Genomic DNA, 15,038 nt, shown 5'->3' with positions numbered 1-15,038 from the left:
TTTCTTGCTTCATTGTCATGGAAATATTATGCTAAAAATATCTTTAGATGTGCAAGGAATGTGTGCATACTGATTCTGAAGCCATCTGAAGTTCTGATATTAAAATAAGACAAGCAGTTTTTACTGTGCTGTGAGTAACAGTGCTACGCTTCTGAAGGCTTTGCTTTTACACCCAAGTGCAAAAGATGCTTGCTCAGTAATGCTCTCATTTTGTTGTGAGGGGGACAGGCTGACTCGAGGGAATGTTACTCTGTTTCTAACATGAAATTTGGTTATGCTTATCAGATGTAATCAAAGATAGCTCAAGAAGTGTTGTCACAAGCGTGTTAAATTAAACTGCCTCTCATGTAAATAAAAATGTGAATCCTCCCTAATTTAGCTGGGTTTGGAGTTGTGAGGTGGCCCTTCTCATGCTGTCCTCTCCCTTTGCAAATCAGGCATGGGGTAAAGTTGGGGCTTACACCTTCCTAAGTACTAATCACTGATCATAAGGGTGATGCAGTTTTCTGCTTTTATAAACTGGCAGCAATTCCTGGTCCACCCAAGCCCTGAGATCAAGGGGAATAAAAAGTTGTGATGTAGAGGGCTGTGTTTGAGGCACTTGGCTTCCTAGGGCTACTTCTGCAGTTCATAAATTATCTCTTGCTCGTGGCTGTGCCTGAAGGCATAATGCAGTCATTTAATTAAGGCCTTAAAGTAATGTTGCACTGATAAAAGCAGGGAGTTGATGGTTCACAGGCTTCTGCTCCAGGAGACAATTAACTTGAGGCAGACATAACACCTGGAAGCCTCAGGGGCATCATTGTGACAGGGACAGTCAGGAGGAACTTGCTTCATCTGGGACAACTCAGTGGCTGTAAACAGGAGTAGGGAAAGGAGAGGGGTGCTCAGCTCTGACTGTTCTTCCTATTTCATGGAGCTTTCAGCCAACTTATAGCTCTGAGTTTATACCTGTTTCTTTCTTCCCTGAATCACCTTTACAGTACCTCAGCTGGTGCTCAGAACAAAGTTCAGTGGTGTCAATGTTTTCATAGGTTTATTTTTTTTCTATCCCTTTACATAGTATTTTAATATATATTAATGCCTAATGTGCTCTCAGTTACACCATCTCTCTAATTCAGATTTTCTTCATGAATGTTGTCAGTGACTCTAAAGTAGCTAAAGGGACACTTTTTTTCTTATATACATGAAACATGGCTTTCTGCATGTATACTTAGAAGGATCAGTCAAAGTTATTGCTTCTTTTTTTATTTTTATTTTTATTTTTTTTGAGAGCTAGTGTTGCATGCCTTTACATGACATTTTTGAAAGCTTGTTGCTGTGTAAGTTTAAAACCTTCACATTAATCCAATTGAGTGGTTGAGGAAAAAGAGGGGTATTGAATCACTCAGACAGGAGAAATAGGAGAGAGGTTATTTGAGTACAGTGTGCCAAATTATAAAAAATAAAATTGTGTAGACATAGAAATATTTTTGACACTAATCGATTTTGCTAAAGAACCATCAAGAGTTAATTGTAACCAAGGCGAAGGAGTTTTAAAAGAGAAGTCTTATTTCACAACTTAATCTGATATAACTGTTGCATTTCAGGAGTTTTTTTATAGAATACCTTTACAGATACCTTAAAGGAGGCTGTAGCGAGGTGGGGGTTGATCTGTTCTCCCACGTGCCTGGTGACAGGACAAGGGGGAATGGGCTTAAGTTGCGCCAGGGGAGTTTTAGGCTGGATGTTAGGAAGAACTTCTTTACCGAAAGGGTTGTTAGACATTGGAACAGGCTGCCCAGGGAGGTGGTGGAGTCACCATCCCTGAAAGTCTTTAAAAGACGTTTAGATGTAGAGCTTAGGGATATGGTTTAGTGGGTACTGTTAGTGTTAGGTCAGAGGTTGGACTCGATGATCTTGAGATCTCTTCCAACCTAGAAATTCTGTGATTCTGTGAATCATAGAATCATTCAGGTAGGAAAAGACCTCTAAGATCATCTAGCCCAACCTTTAACCTAGTACTAAAGACTACCATTAAACCATGCTACTAAGCTCTATATTTACACATTTCATGAAGAACTCCAGGGATGGTGACTCAACCATTTCCCTGGGCAGCCTCTTCCAACGTTGCACAACTCTTTCAGTAAAGAAATTTCTCCTAATATCCAACCTAAACTTCTCCTGGCACATCTTAAGGCCATTTCATGTCATCTCTGTCATACATAGATATGTATTTGATTTCACCTGCGATGTTGTTTATTGTGCAACATGCATGACTACTTTAGCATCAGACTTTAGGCATGGTTCCCAGTTCCTATGGCCTCAGCTACCACACAGGTTAAAATGCTTTGACAACTGCAAGTTTTTCTCAGATACATTACTCACTTGCTAATCGTGGTGGTGAACAACTCACTGTTAAGCTGATTTACACGAACACCTTACACATCTGTAGGCTCTAGGATTTCATTCAAGTCTCAGTTTTAGTGCAGCCCTTACAATTTGCTGTTTGCAAAGGTCTCTCTGAAACCACTTTTCTGTCCCCTGGTGGAAGACAGGTAAGTAGTTACAGCCCCCCCCGGGCTCCCACTTGCTCAGGTTGGTGCCTATCAGTCCTTTCCTTCCACCAGCCCATAAAAGACAGAACAGATAGATAGCACTGCTGGGCTTAACTGTAAGAGAATGCATAAAATTCTTGCCTGTTCTGGGCTGGATCCTGCTGTCTTTATAAATACAGAGCAAATTGTTGGTTTCAATGGGATGGGAAATGACAGAGATGACTCGGTGCGAGGAATGGTATGGCTGAGTCCTTTTTTTTTTTTTTTTATTTTTCTCCCCATCTCACGTTTCCAAAGATAATTTTAAGAGGAAATGGTTATCTTCAAGGATGTGAGCTGTCTGAGCAAAGCAAATTTCAATCCCATTACCCGTGTTATAGAATAAAACTTGTGAAGTGAGTAACGGTCTAAGAATATGCCTCCGTGTGAACTACAGGTTCTTTTCCTAGCCATACAAAGGCTGGAACACCTACTTAGTAAAGACATTTAGCATCTTCAGCTGCCGGCTTGGCAGTGACATTCTTCCACTGGCCTTTCCTGTGGTGGGGAGCTGTGGAAGCTCTGCCTTGTTCTGCCCTGCCTTGGCTGCAGTTGTTCTAAAAGCCAGGCTCAGTGGGCACTCCGGCGGAGGCACATGTTTGTGATGAACAGGACTTTCACAGGGCCACTGGATGGCTGTAAAATGTTAATGCATTCTAACCTCTGCCCATCCGGACAGCATTCAAGCCAGCAGACTGACAATAAATTCCGTTGCCTGTTCCTGTGCTTGCCTAATTGTGAGCTTGAATGCAAGTCCCCTAGTGCGTGCATTATGTTCCCACCATGGAGGCAGCCAGCAGTGCCCATCTCTTTGGCAAGACTGAGACAGGGCTCTGCTACCTGCTCTCCCAAGCTCCTGCTCCACCTGCCTATGATCCTGTCTATGACCTCCACACATCACAGGTTTATTTTCTTTCCCTTCCTACCTGTTTTTGTCCTGGTTTCTTCTTCCCCAGCCCACATTCCTTATCCCCCCAGCTGCTTCTACCTCTTCCTTCAGCAAGGGCAACCCTGGATTCATGGTTTCTTCTTCTACGCTACTTGGCACAGCAGGGAGATACCCAAAGACACACTCTTCCTACCTGCAGAAGGTACACCCAGACGTGGCACAGCTAAAAAGAGCTTAGATCTGCATTGCAGAAAATGTGTCTTAGCGCCAGTCTGGAACATGCTCAAACCAGGTAGGATTTCCTGGGCATTTAGATGGTAAAATCAAAGATGTCTCAAATGAGCATTTCAAACTGAAATTTTTGGAGAGGCTTAAAGGTTAGCTGATCTTTAACATATTTTTACGTGAACAGCAAAAGATGAATGCTTAGTATGGTGACTACTGCTCCAGATTAGCATGGAGGATGAAAGGAAAGGTCATCAGAAATCTTTAACAGGTAAAAAAAAAAATAAAAAAAAAATGTTCCTTTACTCTCACAGCTACAAATTTCTTCATTAAATTTTCATGGTGTGCATCTCCGTACATCTGAGGCAGACATGTGGCATGCAAAATTTTACTCCAAGTGTATGTAGCTTTGAAAATGTATAGGCAACTGAAGACAGGGTTTATAATGGAAAATGTCAAGAAACTTTAGTAATCAGCAATGCTAGATGTCCTGCTTAGACAAAGAAATGTATACAAGTGCTAGAAATGAATAGATAAACACACATCCAGTCCAGCCACCAGCATTCCTTAGTAACAAATCTTGCCAGTAGGGCAATTTTTATGAGGGAAGTACACAAGCAAAAACCTACTGATAATAGATTTGTGTTCTTCGCAGAACCACGTTGTTATATTTTTCCTGGTTACCTTTATGTTCCTAAGTCAAAATGAGAGGCAGGTAGCAAAAATGTGTGGCTTTGTCTTTCTTGTGCTTAGGAGTCTCCACCTGAAAAATTACTGAATATCAACAACTAATCACAGTGCAGTTGTAAGTAGATGCATATCACTTCATGTCAACTGCCTAGTAATAGAGCTAGATTGTACATGGCTAGACCCCAAATCAATGAACATGCAACACTGGAGGCTCGAACAAATGTAGCTAGGACAGAGGAGACTGGCTCACTGACTGCAAGCAATTTATTGTTGCCCATTAAATATTAGCGTACTGATTTACTGTACTACTTCTGTGGTTATTGGAGGCAGGCAGCTACTAAATAGGATTATCAAGCAGAGGAAATATAAGTGAAAGTCAATAATAGGGAGTATCCACAGATCACAAATAACAACAGAACAAAGAATCAATGATAAAATAAATGGCAATCAGCTTTCCTGTTACAAAGGAGATCGCTCTAGTCCTGAACATGCAACCCTTGTAAAGCAATAGCTGTTTATGTCAAAACCAAGAAGAAAAACTCTGAAGATGAGATAAAATTAAGATTAGATAATGTGTTCCTAAAACATCAGCTAAGTGCAACTACTCAAATACATCATGTACTGCTGCAGATTCAGGGTTATTTGAATGTTCGAACTCTGCACTTCTGTATCTTGACAAGCTTGGATTCTTTTGTCTCAACTGTGATCTTGGTGATAAGTTTTTTGGGTTTTATGCTGCTTGTTTTTGATACGCTTTAGTTTCCTTGCAAACATTTTTACCTGAAATTATCAGTACCTACTGGTCAATCTTACTTCTACCTCCAGATGCTTTTCTCTTTCTTGCTTGGAAGTATTATAGCAATCTGGAAGCTGAGGTTTTAAAATCTGGTATCTTACCATTTCTCAAAAAAGGTCTTTTGAGAGTCTGTGTTCACATGTGTTTGTGCACATGTGTGTTTTAGAGCAGGACAGGGAAAAAGTCATGAGAAAATTGGAATAAATTCTGCAACTGGGATTAAACAGACACATCTGCTTAGGCCTTGTTGGGTTTTAAACTGTTGCCTGTCTAAAAACTGAGGAGCCTTACAGAAAGCCATAGGCAGTTGTGTTGCTGAACACCTACTATGAGCAGATATAGTTTACAGCTTAAGGAAATAGAAGCAGAGCAGCCTGAAGGCTGGAGTATCACTGCTGCATATCAGACAGGTAATTCCTGGAACAGGCAGTTTTTCAGGTACAGCACAAGGAATAAGAGCAGCCATGGAAATAATTTTCCCAAGCAGGTTGTTTGCATGGAGCAGCAACAGGCATACATGATAGAGATAACCAGTGCCGTGTATTGATGCTGCGGGTAAAAAGGACAGGCACTTGTGTCCCGGGTTTCCCAGGTAGCTGCTGATGCAGCTCATACATAGTGAATGAAGGAATGTTCCTGGTGAGAGGGCACTTTTTTCTCATCCTTCCTCAGATTTGACTCTCTCCCCCTTTGCCTTTCCTTGTCATGCTGTTTTTTCCCTGCTTTCTTCTCCCTGTTTTCTCATGTAGACAGTCCTAGTCTTCTCCCCCTTCTTTACTGTCCTGTCCTGCTCAGTGATTTTCCTCTACTCTTAGTCCTGCTTTTCCCTCAGCTTCAACATCGGTGCCCATGCCTACTCGATTCCATCACTGCACCACATCATATAAACTGCCTTTAATTGCTGTTTTGACTACCCATTGTAATTTCTTCTCCTATTTTTTCATATGCCACCCCCAGTGTCCCCACTGCGTTTAATCCCAGTTCTCCCCTGCAGAGACTCCCTGACGCACCTACTGGCTCTGCTTCAGAGACAGCCTTGGCTACTGTAATTTCAGACAGTCCCATAGCGATCTGATTATAGCACAGTATCATACATTTATTTACTTTACTGCTGGGTCTTCTTGAAGGAAAACTTTATGACTCATAACTTAATTGCTTCCCTCTCTGATTTGGTTCGCTCAGTTCCCACCCACGTACTGTAGACAGCTACCTTTTCATTACTCGCTTTTGACACCTCTCATTTTTTATGCATGAGGCTTGCCCAAAAAGAGCAAAAACAGCTCTTTTAGTAATAGATGGAACTGATCACAAATGACTCAGTTTTGAAGACTGACGTTGCTTCCCTGAAAGATGTGCTTAGAAATGCTTAGCTAATGCCTAGTCACCTTAGCTATTTATTTGAGCAAAAGTGCCAGGGGTGTAAATTACAACCAGATTGTGGAAGTGCCTCGTGTATCACACACTCTGATCAAACACCAACTGGTAAAGCATGCTGTGATGCATCTTGCCTCTCTGGAGAATATAATTTAGTTTTTTTCCTTGAAATATCTATTAGGAAGTTGTGGGTGTTTCTATTTTTTAGTATAACAAGGGAAACTGCTTAACCCTGGCATTGCATTGCTTCTTGTTATATTTGAGAGACTAAATTCATCATTTAGTGAAAGCTAAGCCTCTGAGACCAGACTAACCTTAGTGAGGAGCAGAGGATTATAAGAGCAAATGAACTTTTGGAAAGGGTGAGAGATTTAAGGCAATTTTGTCAATTCTCAAGGAATGAAGTTGGGCAAGTTGGGCATGGAAGTGCTTTAAAGGAAAATGGTATCAATTGAACCAACAGGAATGATAGCACTGGCACAAGATGACCCAGGATGACGAGAGTGGGTGGGTGATGGAGGTGAGGTGGGGGGAAGGACTGGGACACCCACCAGAGGCTTTCAACCTTCCCTCTAGCTGCAGTTCATTAGTAGACCCTACTACATTTTATCTCCGCTCACTTCAGTTTAATAATGAGTGCAGTGTTTCCAATTGCTGAGTGATTTTGGAAGAAGTATAGAATATTGCCAGGAGGAGTATTCAGCTGGTAATTAATTTTGCAGTTAATTCACAAAACTGACTTGGTAACTGAGGTAACTCAGGCCTTTAGTAGAGAAATAATTTTCCAGGGACTGGATAGTTTTTATTGTGAGAGTGGTGAATCTCCATGGCAGAGGAGTCCTCTGGCACAACTCAGACTTGCTCAAAGTTTTGCTTTGAATAAGAAGTAATTTCTGTGGTGTCTGGGCTACGTCCCTACTCCTCCTCATGTCCTCAGGAACACCCCACCTACAGGAAAGTTGGTGTCTATAGGCTGCAGTACAAGGAGGGAAATGGAATTGCTTCTCCTGCTGTCTGGCTTGTTACTCTGCCCTGGAGGCCTTGACTTGGGGCAGCTGTGTTTCCTGCACCCATGATGGTTACACCAGTGGATCTGAGCATATGACTTGGGACTGGTTTATTTTTATCAGTGCAGTGGAAGGCTGTAAAACATCTGTGGTGTAATGGAGGTACCATGGCTGATGTAAGGGGAGTATGTTACTGTTCTTGATCAATGAAAATCACCAAGTAGTCTGGTAATTGTCATGGGCACAGGTATTTCTGAGCATCTTTAGATATCTCATCTCTTGGAAGATTTGCTAATCTAAATGTCATTTATACTAATTGAAAGGAGAAATTAACTTCATTACTTCATGACTTTAATATCATAACTTCATTACCTGATCCAATGAACTACTGTTCCTAATTACTGAGATGAAAATAACAATGGCACATCTTTATTTATAGTGGGATTAACAGGACAACACCTACTGCTGACCTGGGCATCATGCAATGTAGCTAGGGCAGCAGGACAGATGTAAATGGTTGTCTTTATTCCAGAACAAGCTAGTCTACAAGACTATAATGTAAACAGCCCTTATACTTGCATGTTACGTGCTAATGCCAGCTGGATAATATTCAGGTTAATTTATATCACTGCCTGGCCTATATTTCAGATGCCTTCTGTTCATCTGCAGAGGTACAAAGCCAGTGAATATCTGTGCTTGCATTTGTTTTGCAAATGTCTCTTTCAGAGGTGATTCAGAGGTACAAGAACAATTTTCAGAATGATTAAAATATTAGGATGACACTGAAGTGGAAAACAAGACACCAACTATGTTATTTGGAAAAAAATGGCTCCCAGCCAAAAAAAAAAACCAAACAAATAAAATCTAAGGTTTAGGTGAAATTTTTGTGCACAAAGATGCCATTGGTAATTTTGCAAGCTTTACTTGTAAAAATTTTATCTAGAGGCCTAAAAAGCATATGTTGTAATGCAGTGAGAATAGCCATTTTCTTAATATTGTCAATCTGAAATAGATCTGGGAAAATGTAGAGAAAAGAAAAAAGAAAACGTTGTTCCCTTGATGTTTCCAGAATAATTTCTCAAGCTGAGATGGTTCCCACAAGATCTTCTGCCATCAGACCTTTCTCTGAATGAAACCTGTGACTCACTTGTTAATCACCACCTCAAATTTTGCCTGATGAATATTTCTTCCTCTGACGCCATTTTGAATTGGACATGACACTCACATCCCTCTAGGTTGCCTTCTTTCTAGTTTGCATCTGTATTTGAACAAGTTGATTGAAAATTAAACTATAAATAGTAATTCTGTGAAACTAAGAAAGGAATCGTCAGTACCTTTACAGGTCTGAACATCGTCAGGTTCTTTACAAATATATACTCAATTATCTTTGTAATCCTCTGTCCTTGAAAGTAATACTAATAGCCAGAATACCTACGGAAGGATATATTCTTCTTCTGTTCTCACTTTGTAGTAGTTTTAGCTTAATTAAAAATATTATTTAAACCATAGTGTCCCAATGTACATGGTAACCAATTTCCTACTTGTCAACCTATTTCTTGCTGTGAGGTCTGAACATGGTCACACAGTCTACTACCAAAAGCTATACTTTATTAGCCTTGTAAGCTAATAGTATGTTTTAAAATAATAATAATAATAATAATAATAATAATAATAATAATAATAATAATAATAATAATAATAATAATAATAATAAAAAGCTTCTCTGTGTTCTACCTTACTGTTCCACGCAAGCTGTAGCTAAAGATCTCCAGGAGAGAGGAGTGTTGGTTTCACCCTGCTGGGCAGCTAAACCCCATCACACCTGCTCTCTCACTCCCCCTCATGAAAGGAAGAGAGGGAGAAAATATAATGAAAAGGAGCTCAAGGGTGGAGATAAGGACAGGGAGATTGTTCACCCATTACCATCATGTGCAAAATTGATTCAGTGTAGGGAGATTAATATAATTTATTACCTATCACTAGCAGACTAGAGCAGTGAGAAACTAGAAACACCTTCCCCCTCCATTCACCCTCTTCCACCTCCTCCCCATGAACAGCGCAGGAGAATGGAGAATGGGGGCTGTGGTCAGTCCTTGACACCTCATCTCAGCCGCTCCTTCATGGTCCCTCTCTGCCCCTGCTCCATGTGGGGTCCCTCCCACGCGATGCCGTCCTTCCCAAACTGAGCCTGTGCTCTTCAAGCACTGCTCCCACACGGCTCTGTACCATGGGGTCCATCCATCCCCCAGGAGCAAACTGCTCCAGCACGGGTCCCCCACGGGTGGGCAGCAGCTCCCCCCAGACCCCCTTGCTCCTGCGTGGGCTCCTCTCCACGGGCTGCAGCTCCGGCCCAGGGCCTGCTCCTGCGGGGGCTCTCCATGTGCCGAAGCCTCCTCCAGGCCACATCCACCTGCTCCACCAGGGGCTCCTCCACCCATGGAGGGGCTGCAGCGTGGAGATCTGCTCCATGTGGGACCCATGGGCTGCAGGGGGACAGCCTGCTCCACCAGGGGCCTCTCCCTGCATAGGCTTCAGGGGAACTGCTGCTGCCTGCCTGGAGCACCTCCTGCCCTCCTGTTGCACTGACCTGGGAGCTGCAGGGCTGGTGCTCACTCCTTTCTCACAGCTGATGTTGCACAGCATTTCTGAGCCTATCTTGAATATGTTATTACAGAAGTTGTGCCAGTGTCGCTCACTGGCTCAACCTTGGCCAGTGCTGGGTCCCTTTTGGAGCCAGCTGGAGCTGGCTCTTCTCACAGAGGCCACCCCTGTAGCCCTCTCAACTACTGAAACCTTGTAACGTAAACCCAATACAAGAGGAAAACTAAGATTTGAATAATCTTGGAGAGAACTGTGTGTTTTAGCTATTGTATTATCATCAATTTTTCCTGTCCGCTCAGTGGGTAAATGCTTTATCTGCTGAGCTGTTAAAAGTCCTGTAGAGAAAATGAAAATTCAATCTGTCTTGCAGTTTTTCTGTTCCTCAAGCTCACCTAGCTTTTTTTGCTTCCAAAAGGAATATCATTGTATGGGGCAAAAGTAGTGCTGCAAGTCCAAATCCATGGTCTTGCTTGAGTTCCTCAAATAATTCAAATCTTTGGAAGTCGGTGGAAATGCTCCAAGATGAAGTCTCATGGTACTACACTGTTTTGAAAAATGCTTTAATGTAGTACATGTCAGAGAGGTTAATCTGTGTAGATCCATGTCCTTCCTCTGGCCAAGGCCAGAGCAAACTGAGTCAATGAAACCTATCAGTGAGCAATTATGCAAGCACATTGTGCTGAGTTTCTCACTTTCTCTGCACATTACTGCTTGGTGTATCTAAAAAGTGATGGTTTTCTGTCCCTGCTTTTCTTCTTAGAGTAGCTGAAGGATGTTGATTGTGTTTTCTAAGGTCTGCCTGTCATAACTGGTGCTCAAGTTATACTGTTTTAAGTCACGGGAATTGTACTCTAAATTTCACTCTGGCAAAGCAGAAGATCAGAGGCAGGAGACATCCTGTTGTGCCAACCAACAAAACAGAGACAAACTACTCACAATTCAAATACGTGCCAGCCTTTTGAGTAAACCTTATTATGTCTGTCTGCTGCAACCAATTGTGCCACTTCTCCCTGGCAGTTCTTCTAATCCGAAATAATTCCCTCTTTCAGCTGAAACAAAGATCTGCTTCAAATACTATCATGGTGTGAGCGGGGCACTACGAGCCACAACTCCGAGTGTCACAGTGAAGAACAACGCAGCTCCCGTAAGTTATGCTGGCCTTTTATTTTTTCAGTATATCTTCCCTACTGCCACTGTGCTATGCCTTGCTTTCCTTGCCTGCTTTGTGTACTAATATATGAAAACTGAACAGAGTATTTTCCCTTAAGCGTGCTGTGGAGCAGAGGAATGGGTATTCTCTCAGTTAAGATGTGGATCTATAAGCCAAAAGAACTTAAGAGTCAGCTCTCAATCTGTCACAGATAACTTCTGTGATTTGGGGCCAGTCCCATTTCCTAGCTGTATTCCGTTCTTTTATCTTCTGTCTTCTGGGTGTTGTGATATTTGTTTAATACCTCTGAAGGACTGGGGAACCTTGGACTGTAAGTACAACAAACATGCAGAAAAGGAGTAAGATTTTCCTAAGTGCATTTCTCAAAATCAAGTTGTGAACATTTTCATGGTGGTGTCTCTGAGTTCCAGAAACAGCTAGGCTCTGACAGACTAGCATCAATAATAAGTGGGCATTCAGACCCTGATCCATCAAAGTACTGAAGATCATTTTTGACAGACTGAGGCTTCATTGAGAGCAATTTTGATCTGTTTAGCAAAGCTCCATAGCTCAAATGGCTGTTAGAAGCTATATATCTTGTCCATTTTCAGAAAATGTAGTCACCCTAAGAGTGAAAAAAATTTTAGAAGCCCGGAGAGACTTGCTGAACTCCAAAGATTGTCTGGTCTTGCTGAAGGACTTTCACTACCTACTAGGCTCATCTTGGCAGAGAACTGATAGAACTAAGGAGTTCTAGTTCAACCAACATTAGAGATGGATGGGTTCAGATGTTTACTCTGGAAACAGAGTTCAGGAAAAGTTTGTCTTATGTGTAGGTGTACATAGATTTTAGTGGACATCACTGAATCACATTTTTTGGGGTGGTCCCAAGTGTGGTGAAAATGTCTGATTGCACCACGGTCAGGAAGGATTAACTTTTTTACCCTTGATGCATGTACAGACTTTTGTTGTTTTCCTTTTACCTTCTTTTGATGTACACTACAGCTGGAAGCTGGATGCTGGGTAGGGACTGATGTGTCTGTTAAGAATAAAAGGTGTTGTTGTCTCAATACACCTTTCTGACATGCTCATGGCGAGTCCATACACTATTTTGGGAGCCTGGAGAATTCATTTCAGCTGTCTTCAGTGGAACATTATGGGGTGCTCTCAGATATTTTAATTTTGTGGGACACTGAAAAAACACTGAAACTTTGTATGCTGTAGCATGTAGTGTCTTGTTGACTCAGGACTTGCCATTCATTTCCTGATTGTCATCTGTCTGAGGGAGGACCATCTGTGCCATTGATTTAGTCCCAGTCTTCTCTGAAAGGTATGGGAGTCAGCCAAGCAAGGCAGAAAATACCAATAGGCTGCGAGATCAGAATATTTTTTTTTCATGAATCACATCTGTGTCTCAGACTTGAGTTTGACCCAACTAAGTAAATTTCTCAGGTCTAGCGAGGAGGGGTTAGTGTTTCATTATTAACTATTGGCAGTATGTTTTAAGTTAATAGAAGAATGTCAGAGGAACTGCTCTTTGTGATAAGCAAATATGTAATCTCTCCAACTTCTTTAGCTGAAGCCTTTACACATATATGGAAAATAAAGTGCCTTAAGTAGCCATTCCCTTCCAGCTGAAGAGGGCTTGTGTTTAAATGAAAGTCATTGTCTAGTACTCAAAGTCTTCACAGAGGTCAGATGAGAAAAAGAAACACCTGTTATGATCTTCAGCTGAGTATACTGTACATGACTGAAAAATAAAATACAATAAAAAGTAGTATCACATACATTTTCCATGTGAGGGTCAAACCATTGTCCTTGGCAACAGCATTCTCTTCACATCTAATTTTTCTTGCCGTTCTGGGTTGCAGACTAGTCTGTTTTTTGCCAGTTGCCTTCACAGACCAGAGAGGCCAGCAGTGTTGTAGATGCATCATTGGTTTCTCTGTTGTTTTCTGTTCATTGTTTGCTGCATGACATAAATATTTGGTGCATTGTAAGGCAAATACTAAGCAGTGAAAACAACAAGAACAAAGGAATAGCAACAAAGATGATGCAATATTAACCTGGGTGACCCTGCTGTATGAGTGCAAGGGAAAGAAAAGAAAAAAAAATAAACAAACAAACAATAGATTAGAAAACCTCTGTATGAGAACAGAGGAAAATAATGGGATGGTTCTTGCGTATGTGTAGGCTTTCAGTTAAGTATGACCCTTCAAATCCCAGTCCTAACTGAAAAAACATCAGATGGCTTTCCTCATCTGGCTCTCTGCAGTACATTTGCGAACTATTTTATTATTGAAGTATTTGAATGTTTCACAGCATACTGCACCACTGGAAAATGGTGTTTTTCTAACTGCACAGAAAAGGAAGGGGATAACAAGGGATTTGCTGAGCCCTAACCTTCTCCTGGGCTCTTGTGTGCCTCTGCGCTGGCTGCCACTGGGGCAGAGATACCAGTCATGCATAGTGCAGATGTTATCCTTACAAGTGCAAAAGGATGTAGGCACTCACCTTTGAGTGTGATTTCACTAACACCGAATTCTGGACCCTTGTATTTTTCAACTGAGTGGAAAGAGAGAGAGGGAAAATGTTAAACAAATTCCAAAATAATCCGCCATATCTATTTTAAAACTTTTTTTTTTTTTTTTTTTCAAATAGTGGCTTAGGGCAATGATCAGAAAGTTCTTGTCCAAAAGCAGCAGCAGCTATTCTGGTTTTCACCTTGCTATGCTCATTCATCATCAGCCAGAGAGTAAATGTACACCTTTCCTTATTCCTGTCGCTGGGTCCCTCCCCATTCCTTTGCAGTCAATACAGTCAAGTATACTGGGTGGGCAGCCCCATCTCTTTTTCCTGTCTCCTGAATTGATAATCCTAGCACGGCTGAGCAGGAAAGTGATAGATTGTTTTATTTCCCCTGTTCCTCTGTGCGATCAGTTACGGGCTGTGACAGTCGTGCCATGCTTGTCTGAGGTCCCTGAGGCGTCTTACCCTAGTGAGACTTGACACCCTGGGCCTTCTGTGATCAAACTGGATGCATCAAACCCCTCCGTTGTTTTCCTTGCTCCAGTGATTCAGAGCAGCGCCCCAGGGTCCCAGGCATGGCATTTCTCAGTGCCATGAAAGCTCTGGTCCCCCAGTTGGTGCGAGCAGGGCTCTGTTCAGCAGGAACCTTCTTCAGATCCCGGAGCAGGTTCTTTCATGTCTTTTCAGCTCATGGAGAGAATCCTGTGCATGGAAACTTACCCACTATTGCAATCAGTGAGAGTTTTAGTGGCATCTGTGGGATCTTAGCGTTTTGTTCCTACCTTTGCAGGGAGAAAATCTCAATACAGATCCTGCAGTGGGTGTAGGGGCTGAAGATTTTTTGAAAGTTTATTGCCTTGAAAAAGGAGAATTTTTGTCAATGTGGTAATGGCGTCACAAATTCACTCTGAAACTTAGGCTGTCACTAGAGGAACAGAGGGAACAAGGCTTTGTTTATTTGACAGAAACAAACCTTTTTGTCTGGCACAGCTTGGGAAAAATAGCAGGAGCAGATGTCCTTCGAGAAGCGGCATTTGGGGACAGGTGACCTTCCAGGGACAGTGTTTTCCCTGCTAGCACAGACTCACCTGCATCTGCAGCCACCCAAGCAGATTTTGTCTGAGCCTCCAGGCGCGTGGCACCTCCTGTGATGGGGGCAGCAGCTGGTGTGTTGGCCAGTATACCCGGCAGGTATATCATC

At 42.1% G+C, this 15,038-nt stretch overlaps 1 protein-coding gene across 16 annotated transcripts in view; it reads left to right on the top strand.

Moving 5' to 3' along the window:
• HECW1 (HECT, C2 and WW domain containing E3 ubiquitin protein ligase 1) overlaps positions 1-15,038 on the top strand; it is a 255,444-nt gene that overhangs the window by 114,652 nt on the left and 125,754 nt on the right. For all 16 annotated transcript variants that reach the window (XR_011094036.1, XR_011094037.1, XR_011094038.1 and 13 more), the window contains one exon: positions 11,208-11,302. Coding sequence is in view for 13 of the 16 variants with exons in the window: in XM_068674879.1 (XP_068530980.1) it covers positions 11,208-11,302 (95 nt within the window). In the remaining 3 variants the exon portion in view is untranslated. The remainder of the gene's footprint in view (positions 1-11,207; positions 11,303-15,038) is intronic.

This window comes from Anas acuta, chromosome 2 (assembly GCF_963932015.1).
Source record: "Anas acuta chromosome 2, bAnaAcu1.1, whole genome shotgun sequence".
Classification (NCBI taxonomy): domain Eukaryota; kingdom Metazoa; phylum Chordata; class Aves; order Anseriformes; family Anatidae; genus Anas; species Anas acuta.
The sequence above is the reverse complement of the archived record's forward strand: the minus strand, read 5'-3'. Positions and strand labels throughout refer to the sequence as shown.